Source organism: Zea mays, chromosome 1 (genome assembly GCF_902167145.1).
Source record: "Zea mays cultivar B73 chromosome 1, Zm-B73-REFERENCE-NAM-5.0, whole genome shotgun sequence".
Taxonomy (NCBI): domain Eukaryota; kingdom Viridiplantae; phylum Streptophyta; class Magnoliopsida; order Poales; family Poaceae; genus Zea; species Zea mays.
Window position 1 is genome coordinate 31,735,086 of NC_050096.1, and position 19,876 is coordinate 31,754,961.

General features: G+C 46.5%; 2 protein-coding genes across 2 annotated transcripts; both read left to right on the forward strand.

Moving 5' to 3' along the window:
• The first annotated feature begins 1,382 nt into the window (after positions 1–1,382).
• Positions 1,383–5,910, forward strand: LOC100282600 (uncharacterized). The gene is given in 7 exon segments (NM_001155508.1): positions 1,383–1,647; positions 2,110–2,150; positions 2,250–2,835; positions 3,903–4,040; positions 4,160–4,316; positions 4,421–4,905; positions 5,365–5,910. Coding segments are annotated over 7 exon segments (1,782 nt in total). The 5' UTR covers positions 1,383–1,492; the 3' UTR covers positions 5,585–5,910.
• A 1,348-nt stretch (positions 5,911–7,258) lies between these two features.
• On the forward strand, positions 7,259–9,811 carry LOC778439 (deoxymugineic acid synthase 1). Its single transcript, NM_001112461.1, is given in 4 exon segments — positions 7,259–7,554; positions 8,930–9,173; positions 9,340–9,519; positions 9,587–9,811. Coding segments are annotated over 4 exon segments (945 nt in total).
• The last annotated feature ends 10,065 nt before the right edge of the window (positions 9,812–19,876 follow it).

Sequence of the window (19,876 nt, forward strand, 5' to 3'; positions counted from 1 at the left end):
TCGTCGTCTTCCGGAGCCGAGGCCGAGTCCGAGCCCTGGGGTCGGGCGAGGCGGAGTTCGTCGTCTTCCGGGGCCGAGGCCGAGTCCGAGCCCTGGGGTCGGGCGAGGCGGAGTTCGTCGTCTTCCGGGGCCGAGGCCGGGTCCGAGCCCTGGGGTCGGGCGAGGCGGAGTTCGTCGTCTTCCGGGGCCGAGGCCGGGTCCGAGCCCTGGGGTCGGGCGAGGCGGAGTTCGTCGTCTTCCGGGGCTGAGGCCGGGTCCGAGCCCTGGGGTCGGGCGAGGCGGAGTTCGTCGTCTTCCGGGGCCGAGGCCGAGTCCGAGCCCTGGGGTCGTGCGAGGCGGAGCTTCCTATGGCGCCCGAGACCGGACTTGGCTGCTGTCCGCCTCACTCTGTCGAGCGGCACAGCAGTCGGAGCGACGCAGGCGGCGCTGTCCTCTTGTCAGGCCGGTCAGTGGAGCGGCGAAGTGACTGTGGTCACTTCGGCTCTGTCGACTGAAGGGCGCGTGTCAGGATAAGGTGTCAGGCCACCTTTGCATTAAATGCTCCTACGATACTGTCGGTTGGCGTGGCGATCTGGCCAAGGTTGCTTCTTGGTGAAGACTGGGCCTCGGGCGAGCCGAATGTGTGTCTGTCGCTTGAGGGGGTCTTTGGGCGAGACGTGAATCCTCCGGGGTCGGCTGCCCTTACCCGAGGCTGGGCTCGGGCGAGGCGAGGTCGTGTCCTTTGAGTGGACCGAGCCTTGACTTAATCGCACCCATCAGGCCTTTGCAGCTTTGTGCTGATGGGGTTATCAGCTGAGATTAGGAGTCTTAGGGTACCCCTAATTATGGTCCTCGACATCTATATTAGATTCTTAATATCTTAATCTACATTAACTCCATTATTAATGGATCTGAAATTCCCGGTCTTATGCTTAGACACGCTTCCCGAAATCATATCTTATGATTAGACACGCTTTCCAAAATCATATGACTGTTTTTGTTGTTGTTATAAGTCATGAGCTAGAGTAACTTTTGACTATCCTCTTATTTTAATCCAACTTATATAATCTAGAAGTGACCAAAGTTTTGGCAACATGCCAATAGCGAACGTGTGTCTGATTTATTTTTTCGTCTCAGGACAACTAGTATTATATCTCATAATCATAGTCATAGTATCTGAAACAGGAAAAAGGCGCGGAGAAACTTGAGTTGGACTCAACCAACCTGTCAAAGCGACGGACGCACCAAGACGTGGGTTAGCTCGCGGACCAATACGCTCCGTGTCCACCTTCCACCACCCAACCTGAAAACGCCATTCGAGGACTCGACCCAGGCCAGTCCTTCAGATCTCCCCTCCCTTCCTGTCCTTCTCTATTATAGCAAGCAAAGCGCCACTCGCAATCGCAACCCACCACCCTCAGGTCAGGCCTCGCTCAGATCTCTCCGCCCTCGTCCCCCCTCACACCCCAAACCCTCGGCCCGCCTCTCTCGTCAACGCCGCCCGACGAGAGCGATGGCGGCCTCGCCGGCCGCGGCCGCGGCACTCCTCATCCTCTTCGCCCTCGGGGCGGCCGGCGGAGTGGCGGCCGACGGCTCCGACCACCGGTACAAGATGTACGAGCCCGTCCCGCTCTACGCCAACAAGGTCGGCCCCTTCCACAATCCCAGGTGAGGGCCTCGCCCTTCAGATCCCTATCGTGACGGTGGCTCCTGGGTGCTGGGGAGGGATCGGATCCGTTGGATTCGTGGGACGTGCGGAATGTTCCTGCCCGAATCTCGTGTGCAAATGTTCGGGTGGGTTTTGTTCCACTTTGGTCAACGACGACATTTGTGCGAGATCTAGGAGACAAAACCGGGAACTGTAATAGGGAGCGAGTGGAATTGCAATTGATTCACTAACCATATTAGGACCTTCTCGTAGGGTTTAGTTTGCTTGCTATCGGGCCTGTACAGGTAATAGCGCCAAATTATGAATTTTACAGCTGCTCTGCATTGTTATAATTTCTCGAGCTGTGAATCTCTTACTGTTAAGCGTTGGATCTCTGGTAAAGGAGAACGATACTCGTATAGGCTAATATAGGTTATGCAGTTGAGGGGTTGCCATTCTCACATCATTCCTTTTCCTTCCAGTGAGACATATCGTTACTTCGACCTGCCCTTCTGCTCTCCTGGTCAGTTTGTCTTAATTTCAAGTCTCTTGCTCATCACCGAGCTAGCAATGATTAGTTTCTCAAAACCTGCAGTGTGCTAACCAACTGTATCCACTGCAGAGAAAGTGAAGGAGAAGAGCGAGGCCCTTGGCGAGGTCCTCAATGGGGATCGGCTAGTTGATGCGCCTTACAAGCTTGATTTCCGTTCGGAAGTTGAGTCCAAGGCGGTTTGCTCAAAGAAGCTTACCAAAGAGGATGTAGTGAAGTTCCGGAATGCAGTAGCGAAGGACTACTACTTCCAGATGTACTATGATGATCTCCCACTGTGGGGCTTCATTGGTAAAGTTGAGAAGGGAGGCAAGGCCGATCCGAGCGAGTGGAAGTACTACCTGTACAGGCACATCATCTTCGATATCCTGTACAACAACGACCGGGTGATTGAAATCAATGTGCACACTGATCAGAGTGCTTTGGTTGACCTGACGGAGGATAAGGAGACAAATGTGGATTTCCTGTACTCAGTCAAGTGGAAGGAGACACCAACACCATTTGAGAAGAGGATGGAGAAGTACTCCAGCTCCTCCAACATGCCGCACCACCTGGAGGTTCATTGGTTCTCAATTATAAACTCTTGTGTTACTGTCCTCCTCCTCACAGGGTTCCTTGCAACAATCCTCATGCGAGTATTGAAGAATGATTTTGTCAAGTAAGGACCTCCCATCTTCATTTGTATTTGCATTCTTGTTGATGATAACCATTTCTATCATAAACAGTAACACACTATAAAAAATTCTATTTCTGTTCAATCGCTGCCATAAATAGAAAAAAAACACAATTGTCCTATGATTTGTTTTCTTACTAGAAGACAGGTCCAAGGGGTTTGTGTTTTTTGTGATATATATTTCAATTACTACAGGATATTTTGACATCTGTTTGTTTCAATATATTCTGCTACCACATCCAACGAAATACTATTTCATCTCTATTTGTTTTGGACTGGAGAATCTGTTTTCCATATATTATAGTATAGGCAGTAAAAAAATCCTTAATGCCTGTACTCATGTGCTTGTACTCAAGGGCCTCTAGCTGAGTTGGCTAGGTGGTCTGTTTAGCACTCCTCAAGTCCTGGGTTCGACTCCTCGTGGGACCGAATTTCAGGCTGTGGTTAAAAGAATTCCCTCGTCTGTCCCACGCCAAAGCACAGGTCTAAGGCTGAGCCCGGTCGTGGTCGTTCTCACATTGGCTTCGGAGCCACTGTGTATGGGTGGGGCAGGGGTTCGCGGGTTTTCTCTACCTGTGTGAGAAGGTCTTCTTAAAAAATACCCGGGGCTGTCTTACCCCCCGCAGGTCGAGTTTTTTAGTATGCATAATTTAATTGACATTATTTTGGGTGGAACTGAATTCATCTTAGTTGAACATTCTTCAACGAACTGGTATCTCCATTTATCAAAATGAATCATTGGTCTAATTTAAATTACTCTTAGGTCTTTTGAATGATGTCCTCTGATCATGTTGATTCGTATTACAATTTACAATAAGAAAATGCTTGGTTTGCAACAAATGATGATCCACCAAGACAGTATGTTGGACCTATCTCTTCATGTATCTATTTCTCTTGTGTCCTGTTTAAATCACGTTTTTCAGCGACAGTGCGCAAAATATGTTAGCAACTTAGCATGGTATAATTCAGTTGCATATGCATCTGTCTGTTTATTTATTTCAGTTGCATATAATTTTGTATGTTAACTTTAAACTGTACATTTTCACTTGAAGGTATGCCCATGATGAGGAAGCAGCTGATGACCAGGAAGAGTCTGGATGGAAGTATATTCATGGTGACGTCTTCCGGTTCCCAAAGAATAAGTCGCTATTTTCCGCTGCTCTTGGCACAGGAACTCAATTATTTGCACTGTAAGTTCCTGTGGCTATTTTCTCTCTGTTTATAATGTTTTGCAGGGCTGTAATTATTCCTCCAGCTCATTGTTTTGACAAAAAGATACTTAACAATCTTGTCTTTGGCACCTCTGCAGCACAACCTTTATATTTCTTCTTGCACTTGTTGGAGTATTCTACCCTTACAACCGTGGTGCACTATTTACTGCATTGGTTGTCATCTATGCACTCACTTCAGGAATTGCTGGATACGTTGCTACCTCTTTTTATTCTCAGCTGGAGGGGACAAACTGGGTATGTACTGCCTTTACCTTATTTAGTTATATATGTACATGACCAAATTGAAATACTATCTTTTCTTCAATGGTAGTGATGTTGCATTTTGCATCAATCTTCAGGTGAGGAACTTGCTATTGACAGGATGCCTGTTCTGTGGACCTCTCTTACTGACATTTTGCTTCTTGAACACTGTTGCTATTGCTTATAGTGCAACAGCAGCACTGCCCTTTGGCACTATCTGTGTCATTGTGCTCATCTGGACCTTGGTCACGTTTCCTTTGCTTGTTTTGGGTGGTATTGCTGGTAAAAACAGCAAAAGTGAGTTCCAAGCTCCTTGCCGTACCACAAAATACCCCAGGGAGATTCCTCCACTTCCCTGGTACCGGAGAACCATTCCACAGATGGCTATGGCTGGGTTCTTGCCTTTCAGCGCCATATACATTGAGCTATACTACATCTTTGCTAGTGTTTGGGGCCACAGGATCTACACAATCTACAGCATTCTGTTTATTGTCTTCATCATCCTCCTTATTGTCACCGCGTTCATCACTGTTGCACTGACATACTTCCAGCTTGCTGCTGAAGACCATGAGTGGTGGTGGAGGTATGCTGTTTTCCTCTAAATCTTGCTTTTGAATGTATACTTATGTAAGTGTGCTGACACTTAAAAAAAGAGTAAGATGGAAAGGAAATGTATCAATTGAGAGCAGATTGTATTTTATTAAGTATATTATGTCACTATAACCTATTTCAACTTGTTGAGAGCCTAGCAGCAATTCTTGTGGTCGGTTTATATTTTTGCCACACTACTAGGCTTCCTGATTAGTCCCCCCTTCAACCAATATATGTCACTGGATGTAGTTAAGCAAAATGTCACGCAGAGCATCTATTATCTGAATGGCATAAGTCAGCTGCTGAAATGTATTGTAGCATTGAATTCAATTGTGTGATCCTACGTGTGTAGAGTGTAGACTGCTTTCAAAACACAACCCTTGGTCGAACAAGTATAACTGCCCCTTCAACATTTTGGGTCAACTGCAGTGCTGATCTGTTTATCCTGCAGGTCATTCCTTTGCGGAGGATCAACTGGGTTTTTCGTGTACGGCTACTGCCTGTACTACTACTATGCGCGATCCGACATGTCTGGCTTCATGCAGACATCTTTCTTCTTTGGCTACATGGCCTGCATCTGCTATGCATTCTTCTTGATGCTCGGGATGGTGGGCTTCCGCGCCGCCCTGTTCTTTGTCCGCCACATATACAAATCAATCAAGTGTGAATGAGCTGTTGCTGGGGAGACGAAGAGCAGCAGAGTTGTACCCGTTTTTGGTGCCCCACCGAGAGGTCCCAGATATAGAAAAGGTTAGCTCTCGCATGCGACAGGAGCAGCTAGAGATTGCCATGTTTCAGAGTAGGCCAATTATTTATAGGAACAGGTAATGAACCTATAAATTTGTTCTGTTTTTGTGACTGCTGTGATAAAAAGACCGTCTGTTCCTTCGTCCTATGTATCATCTCCTAGTGACGTCAGACAGCACTATAACTTTGTTGGAACCGTGACATGCCTGAATATCTGTGGAAAAAGAAACCCGTGTTATGTTGTTATATATGTTCTCTAAAGCATAGAATAATAGAAGTGTAGACCTCTAGTGTGGCAGGTTCATCTGTACGTGTATCCTCTTCGTTCTTGTTCACTGCGGAGTGTTGGAATTTATACATATCCCCAGACTTTTGGTACTGTTGTATTTGCATTACTTCCAGCGATGCTTTCTTAGGATTGTGGACCTATTGGTTCTTTAAACGTGGTGGCTGATTCGCTTCCTTCGACTGAGCTCGCATCTTCGGTACGTTGTTTTCTTCTGACCTCGATGGTTCCCAATTTGGTTTCAGCTTACACGCGTCGAAGACCCGGGTAACTGTCAGGAAAACGAGTAGGATGAAAGCGAAGCTCGCGGTGCTTGGGCGCGAGCCGCCCGGCGTTACAAGTTGCAATGCAACTCTGGTGGAGGCTATCGCAAGTCACTACCCATATGAGGCCACGTTCGTTTGATCCCAAAACCATAGGGATTAAGGGGGATTGGAAAGGATTAGAGAGGATTTTGACTCGTAGAGAATTTGATCCCCCTTCAATCCCTATGGATCAGCACAAAACGAACGGGGCCTGACGGAGGACGGGAGGAGGCTTGTTTGTCCTATAACGGCGTCGCGGAGCCTCAGCCAGCATATGTTCTTGTTGGATGCCGGAGTAGCGGAGTGGGCGAATGGACTGCACGCTCTCATGCCATGCGGCACGCCTACGACTACGAGATGCACGGCGACGCTGACGCAGCGCGGGGCCCGCGGGGACGGACGGCATGAACCCGTCCAGTGTCTCGGGTCTCAGAGCTACAAACAAAGCCGCATGGTGGCATGATCTGTGCCTGTCCCGGTGGTGAGTAGTGACGATCGCTGCCGCTTTTCCCCCATCGGCCGCCGCAGCATGACATCACATATCAGTGGACTGGAGCAGGCAACAGAAGATCTCGAACTCGAAGCGTGAAAACCACTGCTAGAGCATTTCATGTTACAGCCCGCGAAAACGTAAAAAAAATCGAAGGAATCCGAGGAGAAAATCAGGCAAGTCATGGCTACCGGACCCCGAACGCTCCTCAGCTCCTTGGACGTCCAAAAAACAAACGCAAACTTTTGTTGTTTGTAGGAGGACTGCCCTTCTGCGGCAAACCTGCACGGAGCGGCGAAGGTGAAAAGTGAGGTGGAATGGAAAGGAAAGGAGGTCGCGTCGCGTCGCCGTTGCCGTCTTGCCGCCAACGCCAGCCCAACCCACCAGGTCCCCACTGTATATATGAGCCGTGCCCGCATGTGTGTTAAGCCCAGCCAACACAAGTCAAGTCGGAGCCCGCAGGTGTCGACACCGCGCGCCGGGAGCCGGAAGAAGGGTGGGGGGTGAGCTGTGGACCATGAGCGCGACCGGGCGAGCCCCGTGCGGCCTGCCGCGCATCGGCCTGGGCACGGCGGTGCAGGGCCCGCGGCCGGACCCCGTCCGCGCCGCGGTGCTGCGCGCCATCCAGCTCGGCTACCGCCACTTCGACACGGCCGCGCACTACGCCACCGAGGCGCCCATCGGGGAGGCCGCCGCCGAGGCCGTGCGCACGGGGCTCGTCGCCTCCCGCGAGGACCTCTTCGTCACGTCCAAGGTCTGGTGCGCCGACGCGCACCGGGACAGGGTGCTCCCGGCCCTCCGCCGGACGCTCAGGTGCGCTGGCCCCTCTTCCTCCACCTGCCTTACCTTTGGATTTCGCTGCTGCGGTTGCTGCATCTGAGATCTACATACTTGGTTGGTTAATTGGTTTGATTCAGATTTGAGATTGGGAGTGGGGACCCTGTTTCAAGTTTATTAAAGTGGCACCCGATAACTATAGCAATTCCGAAAGTATCCGATCTCTCTCTCTCTCTCAAGCCAACCGAAGAATCACTTCTCTGATAGTTTAAAAATCAATCCTAAAAGATACAAAATGGCCGCCTGTTTCAGCAGCACCGCAGCTGCAAGCAGTCACTGAAGCTACAGTGTCTACTGTCTTCCACCATCAGCCGCGGCAGCTGCAGCCGCTTTGCTGATGGGTTCACGAAATGTAACGAAAATAGTGTCAGTGGTTTGCACTCGATTACTATAGTAACAAGTTTAAATAGGCCGGTATCAATTTTTAATGTGGTATCTGATTGACTAAAACAAATATGATTTAAGGTAATTATTATATTACAAATATGTGAATCAAATGACACATAAGTTCTGGTGTCAATGTGTACTTTCAGCACACAACACATAATCTAATTAGTCGGCTACCTGACATGAATAAATCTGCACTAGTTGTAGTTGGTAGTGGTTCTTTTTCCTTGCTGCGTTTACTGCCATCCTGCTTGAACTGTAGTACTAGTATTATGTTAGCCGTAACCGAGTAAGGCCCTGTTTGGTTTCCATGGATTGGAGCTCTGGAATGGTTCCTAGCCAAATTATTTCTCTAATTTATAAAAATTTTGATGAGTTGGAACGAATCCTGATTCATTCCTAGACAAACAACGGGCCCTAACTGATTTCAGTACAGTTGGGTGAATCAGGTAGATTGTAACGTGAACATGCCTGTCAAAATTGATCCAAGGAATTACGTCTTACAGTCACCCAAAAATGTACAAGCCAATAGTGCTCCATACAAATCTGATTGCAGGACAGTCAAAAAAAGACGTTTGACAGATTCTTCTTCCTTACAAAAGCCACAAATGGTACTATCTTTCCATTTCCTTTTAAGCAGATTATCCTTGGTCAAAATAGCATTATGCCAGGTTAGCCACACGCATATTTTTATGTTAAGAGGCGTTTGTTTTCGTAATCATCACAGTTTCTGAACAGATGCTTATAGACCGAGCTAACAGAGAGCAAACCAGACTTTCCCCATTTCCAAATCACCCAATCAGGCTGGTTATTGGGTTTAAATCTGAAAAGCATGATATACAAAAGTCTCCGAGTTGATTCTATGAATCTTGAGATATCCATCTCCTGAAGTTCAATCTCCGATTCCTATTACTTATAGTGGACACTGAACGTTCATGTTCTGGCGTAAACCATCCATGTGCAGCAATCTCCAGATGGAATACGTGGACCTGTACATGGTGCACTGGCCCGTGACCATGAAGGCCGGGAGGTTCACGGCCCCCTTCACGCCCGAGGACTTCGAGCCGTTCGACATGCGGGCCGTGTGGGAGGCCATGGAGGAGTGCCACCGCCTGGGCCTGGCCAAGGCCATCGGCGTGTGCAACTTCTCCTGCAAGAAGCTCGAGACCCTGCTCTCCTTCGCCACCATCCCTCCCGTGGTCAATCAGGTCCGCCTCGTCCTCCGAATACTTGTAGTAGCCAGCTCTAGCCATGGCACTGATGATATGTAGATAGAAAACCTTTCCTTTTTTTTGTGTGTGTGAAATTAAACATGGATAGAGACCATTGGCAAGTTTATCTTTGGGGGTAATAATGTGTGTATGTATAATGCAGGTTGAGATCAACCCGGTGTGGCAGCAGCGGAAGCTGAGGGAGTTCTGCAGGGCGAAGGGCATCCAGCTATGCGCCTACTCGCCCCTGGGCGCCAAGGGCACGCACTGGGGCAGCGACTCGGTGATGGACTCCGGCGTCCTGCACGAGATCGCCAAGTCCAAGGGCAAGACCGTGGCACAGGCACGCACCCGCATCCTCCTCTCGCCAACCCATTGACAACACACACTCTGACTGATCGATGCAACAGGTGTGCCTGAGGTGGGTGTACGAGCAGGGCGACTGCCTGATCGTGAAGAGCTTCGACGAGGGGCGGATGAAGGAGAACCTGGACATCGTGGACTGGGAGCTGAGCGAGGAGGAGAGGCAGCGCATCAGCAAGATCCCCCAGCGGAAGATCAACCAGGGCCGTCGCTACGTCTCCGAGCACGGGCCCTACAAGTCCTTCGAGGAGCTATGGGACGGCGAGATATGATATGAGTAAACGTTACGTCGGCGCCCCGCTAGGCGGCTGCCTTGCGTGACGGAGCAACGAGCTCCCCGTCGTGACAGTGAGCGGCTGCTTTGTGTGGTTTTATGTCGTGCCATCTGTGCAACAAAAAGTGATGCTTAGTGTCACAGTATGTGTGAAATAAATTAAAAAGGATTTTCTGGTTACGCCGGTCAATGCGTGCCACTGCCCTGCCACCAGCCCACCACCGCAGGGTTGGCAGCGGGACCATGACGCCACCGGGAGATCCGCTCGCCGCACGCACATCGGCCTGCGCTTGGCGGTGGCCGGAGCCCATCCGCCTCGCATCTACACCTATATACCCAGAAAAAAAATAAAAGTATTTGCCGCAAAAGCGCGCGCTGGTACTTTTGCGACGTGCGCCGGTATCGCGTAGCCGTCGGCCACTGGGCCGCCCCATTGACGGCCCGCCTACCCGTTCACGGCGTCTCCACGGCCCGCCTACCCGCTCCTCCCGATCCTCACAGCTTATCATGATTCATGAGTAGCGACCTCACGGCCGGGAAGCCGCCGTGTGTGTAAAGCCGGCCGGCCCAGGCCCCAGGGCACGGGGGGCTACCCTTGCCTCGCAAGGCGCTGCTTGGCTTGTTGCAGGACCAGATGTCTGTGCTGCAGAGTAGTGCAGACTTGCGGTGCTTGCTCACGTTGGTGCAACCAAAGCAGCAGCAGCACTGCAGCAGCAACAACAACAAAATCCGAGGAAAAACGCAAGCAATTTTGCAAGGCCGCAAGGGTACCAGTGCGCCATCACAGCTTTTATGGAATTGCTACTGTATCGCCGAGCATGTCTTAGAGGTTTGCCATCACAGCTTTTACGTTGTCTAGTCTAGGGAATACTTGCTTTGTAGCTTTTGGTCAAACAGAACAGCATTCTCAATCTTATCAGGGCAACGACATTTTTCTTTTCTGGATTATGGTCAGGGAGAAAAAAAAATCAAATGCATTGTACTCCGGTTTTCTTTTTCTTTTCCCATTTTAATCTGAAAAAAATGTTTGCGAATTTGGGTAGTAACCACATGGTAGTGTAGCTTAAGCGCAGGTCCTCAGGCGAGAGACAGAGCATATTCTCTGCAGTAACCATGCGTAGGAGTATAACCATGGGTCAGTCTGTGCTTTTTTTTACAGAGCATTCAGCGCCGGATGAAATGGATGGCCCTGGCGCACTGCTGGTGCTGGCGTGCGTGGTAAAAAGCTGTTACACCACGTGAAGAAACGCAGGCAACGGGTAAAGGCATTTTTTGGTTCCTTTTGCTAAAGGGAGGCGAGAGGGGGGTGGAGATGGAGCTGGGGAGAGGCAGAGGCCATCCTCTGATGCAAATGCAATGCCCACTTTTGCAGGGAGGCACTGACCATGACGATGCCAAGCCGACGAGTAGCAAGCAGTGCAACCTGCTACACCGGTCCAGTACCGTATCGGAGGCCTAGCTGTCCAGTCTGAGGTACTTTTTCCCTCCCGCACACGGTACTTCTGAAGTTCTGTATTCTCATAAATTTTAGATATACTATTCTCTGATGAGCTTTGCCATAAAGCAATGCATGTCGTCTCATCTAAAAATAAAACTACTACAAAAAGTTTAGAATGTTGTTCTGTGAAACGATTCGTTTGTGGTCTCTTCTTTCTCGAGAACAAATCCTAGAATATTGGACCATTATACTTACAAATAGCTGGTTTCTTCTTTATAAAAAGATTGATCCCGAAAGGAAAAAACAACAACAACAACGTGTGACGACTTGGAAGAGTGATCAAGGTATAACATACACACTTATTTGTTGATGTAGGAGTATATATAGGCAGCTGGATCTAAATGGTGTATATGGATGTATTGGCTGTTAGTATTTTATGGGCTTGACCAATATAAATATATACTTAATAAAAGATAATATTAACCAAACTTTGTGTTATCATTAAGTATCTTATGGGTGGTTAATAGGATGGTAACACGTTTTATATGGTTGATCATGTTTGTCTATCTTAAGTCGTTGGGTAAAGAGTCAAGACGTGCCATACGCGCGTGCTGCTTCTGTCGTCAAGCAAGCCATGGCGAGACATGTCGTGGCATGGCACTGTCACGGTAAGTTTCAAAAGTTAACTCTAGGGCTTCAGGACTTACATGACTTTGGATCTCATTCGCCCTCTTATCTCTCTCGTCCCTTGATTTCTTGCAACCGCTCAGGTCTCCAGACTCGACTATGTAAACTTCATCCTTCCATTCGCTCTCGGTTTGCCTCTACTATTGTTCAGTTGTTAGCCAAGCATTACATTTCAGTACTTACATGCACGAGTTTTGAGAGAGCAGGTCTTCGTAACGGTTGTTTCCTAAGTGTTCATCTGCTGGGTGAAGAACAATAATAACACTTAGAAGCATTAGTGGCACGACTACCTGTGGGATATAAATGGGTGTTCGAGAAAAAGCTTAGGCCTGATAGTACTATTGACAAGTATAAGGTGAGGCTTATGGTCAAGAGTTATACTTAGAAAGATGGCAAAATTATTTTAATACTTATCCACCAGTCGTTTGTCTAACGACCATACACGTGCTACTTTCCTTGGTTGTCTCACATGGTGTTCTCGATCATCAGATGGAGAGCTTAGGAAAGAGATCTATATCAGTTAGCTTGATAGTTTTGTAGCAAATGATCAAGAGAGAAAGATGTGTAAATTATTAAAATCTTTGTATGGCCTAAAACAGACACCTAAATAGTGAGTACGAGAAATTCAATAAATTCCTAACATCAGTTGGATTTATTATAAATGAAGCTGATAAATGTGTATATTACCGGTTTGGTAGGAGAGTGATCACGTGTTTATATGTAGATGGTATATATACTAATCTTCGATAATAATGTTAATGTGATTAAGACAGTAAAAGACTTTTTATCTAGTAATTTTGAAATAAAAGATTTAGAATACACTGATGTTTTTCTTAACATAAAGTTGTTGAGAGGAGGAGGAAATGGTGTGGTTACCCTTATGCAATCACTTTGGATATAGTGACCGATGGACATTTGCTTCAACTCCTTATGACCTAAGTGTCCTAGTAAAAAATTACATAATATCGAGAGATTAATTGAGATACTATCAAATAGTTGGCTCTCTCATGTATTTGACTAGTGCAATGTGGTCTGACATCTTGTTTGCTGTGAGCAAACTCAATTAGTTTGTTTCGAGTTCTAAGATGATCATTGACAATACCCTTAAGAGGCTATTGTGCTATCTAAAAGGTAATATGAGTTATGGCATCCACTATACCAGATACACGAGGGTACTGGAGGTTACTGTGATGCAGATTGGATATGTGATGCTGATGAGATTTACGCTACAAGTGAACATGTATTCTCACTTAGTGGTGGTATCGTTTCATAGAAGTTTTGCAAGCAGACCATCTTATCAAGGTTGACAATAGAAGTTGAACTCACAACATTACATACTTACATAGTTGAAGTTGAATGGCTTCATTAACTCCTTATGGATGCATCAATAGTTGAAAAACCAATTCTGGCTATTTCTATAAACTATGATAATCAGGCAGTGTTAATCAAAGTGAACAGTTTGAAGGATAACATTAAATCTATGAGTCATGTAAAAAGATGATTGAAATCTATTAGAAAACCGAGCAAGTCTTAGAACAATTAAGTTGGAATATGTTCATACATCTAAAAATCTAGCATATCAGTTTACAAAAGGATTTATCAAGTAATGTGAAAGAAGTTACTGAAAGTTCCCTTTGACCGTGAATAGATCTAGATGTCATCTAGAGGGGGTGAATAGGCAAATAAAAAATCACTTTAAAATTGGAGTTTCTTACAATACTCGAAGAATGGATCACAGAGGAATGAAAGACAGTTCAAGTAGATCGCAACGGAATTGAAGTTCATGTCTCAGAATACCCTTCATTTCAAAGACTGCTTATATCACAGATAAGTATTGAAGTGCAAGTATAAAATCAATAAAGACAAAGAGACAGAACACAGCATAGAGCAGAGCACAAGGATTTTTCCCGAGGTTCGGCCAAGCCTGAAATGCTTGCCTAGTCTTTGTTGGAGTTAGCCACACCTTGGCTTAGAGTCTATTTGAACTCCTTACTCCGTCTGCTCAGATCTGGCAACTGATAGTCGCCTAGAGGGGGGGTGAATAGGGCGAAACTGAAATTTACAAATATAAACACAACTACAAGCCGGGGTTAGCGTTAGTAATAATAAATGAGTCCACAAGAGAGGGCACAAAACAAATCGCAAGCAAATAAAGAGAGTGACACGCGGATTTGTTTTACCGAGGTTCGGTTCTTGCAAACCTACTCCCCGTTGAGGAGGCCACAAAGGCCGGGTCTCTTTCAACCCTTCCCTCTCTCAAACGGTCCCTCCGACCGAGTGAGCTTTCCTTCTTCTCAATCAACCGGGAACAAAATTTCCCCGCAAGGGCCACCACACAATCGGTGCCTCTTGCCTTGGTTACAATTGAGTGTTGATCACAAGAGCACAAGAGAAAGAAAGAATGCGATCCAAGCGCAAGAGCTCAAAAGAACACGGCAAATCACTCTCTCTAGTCACTAGGGTTTTGTGTGGAATTGGAGAGGATTTGATCTCTTTGAATGTGTCTAGAATTGAATGCCTAGCTCTTGTAAGTGGTTGAGAAGTGGGAAAACTTGGATGCTATGAATGTGGGGTGGTTGGGGTATTTATAGCCCCAACCACCAAACTTGACCGTTGGTGGGAGGCTTCTGTTCGATGGCGCACCGGACAGTCCGGTGCACACCGGACAGTCCGGTGCCCCTGCCACGTCATCACTGCCGTTGGATTCTAGCCGTTGGAGCTTCTGACTTGTGGGCCCGCCTGGGTGTCCGGTGCACACCGGACATGCACTGTTTGATGTCCGGTGTGCCAGCATGGGCGATTCTGACTTCTGCGCGCGCAGACGGCGCATTGAATGCGCGGCAGAGAGCCGTTGGCGCGGAGACGACCGTTGTCCTGGAGTTGCACCGGACAGTCCGGTGCACACCGGACAGTCCGGTGATTTATAGCGGACGAGCCGTTGGCTTTTCCCGAAGCTGGCGAGTTCCTGAGGCCGACCTCCTTTGGCGCACCGGACACTGTCCGGTGTACACCGGACAGTCCGGTGAATTTTAGCCGAGTCGCCCCTGGAATTCCCGAAGGTGAAGAGTTTGAGTCTGAGTCCCCTGGTGCACCGGACAGGTACTGTGCACTGTCCGGTGGCACACCGGACAGTCCGGTGCGCCAGACCAGGGGTGCCCTCGGTTGCCCCTTTGCTCCTTTATTGAATCCAACACTTGGTCTTTTTATTGGCTGAGTGTGAACCTTTTACACCTGTATAATCTATACACTTGGGCAAACTAGTTAGTCCAAAGATTTGTGTTGGGCAATTCAACCACCAAAATTATTTAGGAACTAGGTGTAAGCCTAATTCCCTTTCAATCTCCCCCTTTTTGGTGATTGATGCCAACACAAACCAAAGCAAATAGAGAAGTGCATAATTGAACTAGTTTGCATAATGTAAGTGTAAAGGTTGCTTGGAATTAAGCCAATATAACTACTTACAAGATATGCAAGGAATGTTTCTTTCTTATATAACATTTTGGACCACGTTTGCACCACGAGTTTTGTTTTTGCAAATTCTTTTGTAAATCCTTTTCAAAGTTCTTTTGCAAATAGTCAAAGGTAAATGAATAAGAGTTTGTAAAGCATTTTCAAGATTTGAAATTTTCTCCCCCTGTTTCAAATGCTTTTCCTTTGACTAAACAAAACTCCCCTTAAAAGAGATCCACCTCTTAGTGTTCAAGAGGTTTTTGATATATTATTTTGAAATGCTACTTGCTCCCCCTTTGAACACAATAGGATACCAATTGATAAATACTTCTTTGAAAATACTAAGTTTTTGAAATTGGTGGTGGTGCGGTCCTTTTGCTTTGGGCTCATTTCTCCCCCTTTTTGGCATGAATCGCCAAAAATGGAACCATTAGAGCCCTCTAAGTGCAAACTTCCCCTTTGGTCATAAATAAGTGAGTTAAGATTATACCAAAGACGAAGTTCCTTTTGCGTTTGAGCTTTTACTCTCTCCCCCAAGGATGAAGTCCTTTTCCTTGATGCTCATTTCTCCCCCAAAGACGAGAGAGTTGCTCGGAGTGATGGCGAAGTATGAGTTACGGAGTGGAAGCCTTTGTCTTCGCCGAAGACTCCAATTCCCTTTCAATATACCTATGACTTGGTTTGAAATAAACTTGAAAACACATTAGTCATAGCATATAAAAGAGATATGATCAAAGGTATTCAAAAGAGCTATGTGTGCAAGCTTAGCAAAAGAAATTTCTAGAATCAAGAATATTGAGCTCATGCCTAAGTCTGGTAAAAGATTGTTCATCAAGTGGTTTGGTAAAGATATCGGCTAATTGATCTTTAGTATTAATGTAAGAAATCTCGATATCCCCCTTTTGTTGGTGATCCCTAAGAAAATGATACCGAATGGCTATGTGCTTAGTGCGGCTATGCTCGACGGGATTGTCGGCCATTTTAATTGCACTCTCATTATCACATAGCAAAGGGACTTTGGTCAATTTGTAACCGTAGTCCCGCAGGGTTTGCCTCATCCACAGTAATTGCGCGCAACACTGGCCTGCGGCAATGTATTCGGCTTCGGCGGTAGAAAGAGCGACCGAATTTTGCTTCTTTGAAGCCCAAGACACCAAGGATCTTCCCAAGAACTGGCAAGTCCCCGATGTGCTCTTCCTATTGATTTTACACCCTGCCCAATCGGCATCCGAATAACCAATCAAATCAAATGTAGATCCCCGAGGATACCAAAGCCCAAACTTAGGAGTATAAGCCAAATATCTCAAGATTCGTTTTACGGCCGTAAGGTGGGATTCCTTAGGGTCGGATTGGAATCTTGCACACATGCACACGGAAAGCATAATGTCCGGTCGAGATGCACATAAATAAAGCAATGATCCAATCATCGACCGGTATACCTTTTGATCCACGGACTTACCTCCCGTGTCGAGGTCGAGATGCCCATTAGTTCCCATGGGTGTCTTGATGGGTTTGGCATCCTTCATCCCAAACTTAGCAAGAATGTCTCGAGTGTACTTCGTTTGGCTAATGAAGGTGCCCTCTTGGAGTTGCTTGACTTGGAATCCTAGAAAATACTTCAACTCCCCCATCATCGACATCTCGAACTTCTGTGTCATGATCCTACTAAACTCTTCACATGTAGACTCGTTAGTAGACCCAAATATAATATCATCAACATAAATTTGGCATACAAACAAGTCATTTTCAAGAGTTTTAGTAAAGAGTGTAGGATCGGCCTTGCCGACTTTGAAGCCATTAGCAATAAGGAAATCTCTAAGGCATTCATACCATGCTCTTGGGGCTTGCTTGAGCCCATAAAGCGCCTTAGAGAGCCTATAGACATGATTAGGATACTCACTGTCTTCAAAGCCGGGAGGTTGCTCAACATAGACCTCTTCCTTGATTGGTCCGTTGAGGAAGGCACTTTTCACGTCCATTTGATAGAGCTTAAAGCCATGATAAGTAGCATAGGCCAATAATATGCGAATTGACTCAAGCCTAGCTACGGGTGCATAGGTTTCACCGAAGTCCAAACCTTCGACTTGTGAATACCCTTTGGCTACGAGTCGAGCTTTGTTCCTTGTCACCACACCATGCTCATCTTGCTTGTTGCGGAAGACCCATTTGGTTCCTACAACATTTTGGTTAGGACGTGGAACTAAATGCCAGACCTCATTCCTCGTGAAATTGTTGAGCTCCTCTTGCATCGCCACCACCCAATCCGAATCTTGGAGAGCTTCCTCTACCCTGTGTGGCTCAATAGAGGAAACAAAAGAGTAATGTTCACAAAAATGAGCAACCCGAGATCGAGTAGTTACCCCCTTATGAATGTCGCCGAGGATGGTGTCGACGGGGTGATCTCGTTGGATTGCTTGGTGGACTCTTGGGTGTGGCGGTCTTGGTTCTTCCTCATCCTCCTTTTCTTGATCATTTGTATCTCCCCCTTGATCATTGCTATCATCTTGAGGTGGCTCGTCTTCTTGATTTTGCTCTTCATCATTTTGAGCCTCATCCTCATTTTGAGTTGGTGGAGATGCTTGCATGGAGGAGGATGGTTGATCTTGTGTACTTGGAGGCTCTTCGGATTCCTTAGGACACACATCCCCGATGGACATGTTCCTTAGCGCGATGCATGGAGCCTGTTCTTCACCTATCTCATCAAGATCAACTTGCTCTACTTGAGAGCCGTTAGTTTCATCAAACACAACGTCACAAGAGACTTCAACTAGTCCAGTGGACTTGTTAAAGACCCTATATGCCCTTGTGTTTGAGTCATAACCAAGTAAAAAGCCTTCTACAGTTTTAGGAGCAAATTTAGATTTTCTACCTCTTTTAATAAGAATGAAGCATTTGCTACCAAAAACTCTAAAATATGAAATGTTGGGCTTTTTACCGGTTAGGAGTTCATATGATGTCTTCTTGAGGATTCGGTGAAGATATAACCGGTTAATGGCGTAGCAGGCGGTGTTGACTGCTTCGGCCCAAAACCGGTCCGGTGTCTTGTACTCATCAAGCATGGTTCTTGCCATGTCCAATAGAGTCCGATTCTTCCTCTCCACTACACCATTTTGTTGTGGCGTGTAGGGAGAAGAGAACTCATGCTTGATGCCCTCCTCCTCAAGGAAACTTTCAATTTGAGAGTTCTTGAACTCCGTCCCATTGTCGCTTCTTATTTTCTTGATCCTTAAGCCAAACTCATTTTGAGCTCGTCTCAAGAATCCTTTTAAAGTTTCTTGGGTTTGAGATTTTTCCTGTAAAAAGAATACCCAAGTGAAGCGAGAATAATCATCCACAATAACTAGACAGTACTTACTCCCGCCGATGCTTATGTAAGCGATCGGGCCGAATAGATCCATGTGTAGGAGCTCCAGTGGCCTGTCAGTCGTCATTATGTTCTTGTGTGGATGATGAGTGCCAACTTGCTTCCCTGCTTGGCATGCGCTACAAATCCTGTCTTTCTCAAAATGAACATTGGTTAGTCCTAAAATGTGCTCTCCCTTTAGAAGTTTATGAAGATTCTTCATCCCAACATGGGCTAGTCGACGGTGCCAGAGCCAACCCATGTTAGTCTTAGCAATTAAACATGTGTCGAGCTCAGCTCTATCAAAATCTACTAAGTATAGCTGACCCTCTAACACACCCTTAAATGCTATTGAATCATCACTTCTTCTAAAGACAGTGACACCTATACCAGTAAAAAGACAGTTGTAGCCCATTTGACATAATTGGGAAACAGAAAGCAAGTTGTAATCTAATGAATCAACAAGAAAAACATTGGAAATGGAATGGTCAGGTGAAATAGCAATTTTACCCAAACCTTTGACCAACCCTTGATTTCCATCCCCAAATGTGATAGCTCGTTGGGGATCTTTGTTTTTCTCATATGAGGAGAACATCCTTTTCTCCCCGGTCATGTGGTTTGTGCACCCGCTGTCGAGTATCCAACTTGAGCCCCCGGATGCATAAACCTACAAAACAAATTTAGTTCTTGACTTTAGGTACCCAAACTGTTTTGGGTCCTTTGGCATTAGATACAAGAACTTTGGGTACCCAAACACAAGTTTTGGAGCCCTTGTGTTTGCCCCCAACAAATTTGGCAACTACCTTGCCGGATTTGCTAGTAAGCACATAAGATGCATCAAAAGTTTTAAATGAAATGGCATGATCATTTGATGCATTAGTGGTTTTCTTTCTAGGCAACTTGGCATGGGTTGGTTGCCTAGATCTAGATGTCTCACCCTTATACATGAAAGCATGATTAGGGCCAGAGTGAGACTTCCTAGAATGAATCTTTCTAATTTTGCTCTCAGGATAGCTGGCAGGGTATAAAATGTAACCCTCGTTATCCTGAGGCATGAGAGCTTTGCCCTTAACAAAGTTAGACAAGTTCTTAGGAGGGGCATTAAGTTTGACATTGTCTCCCCTTTGGAAGCCAATGCCATCCTT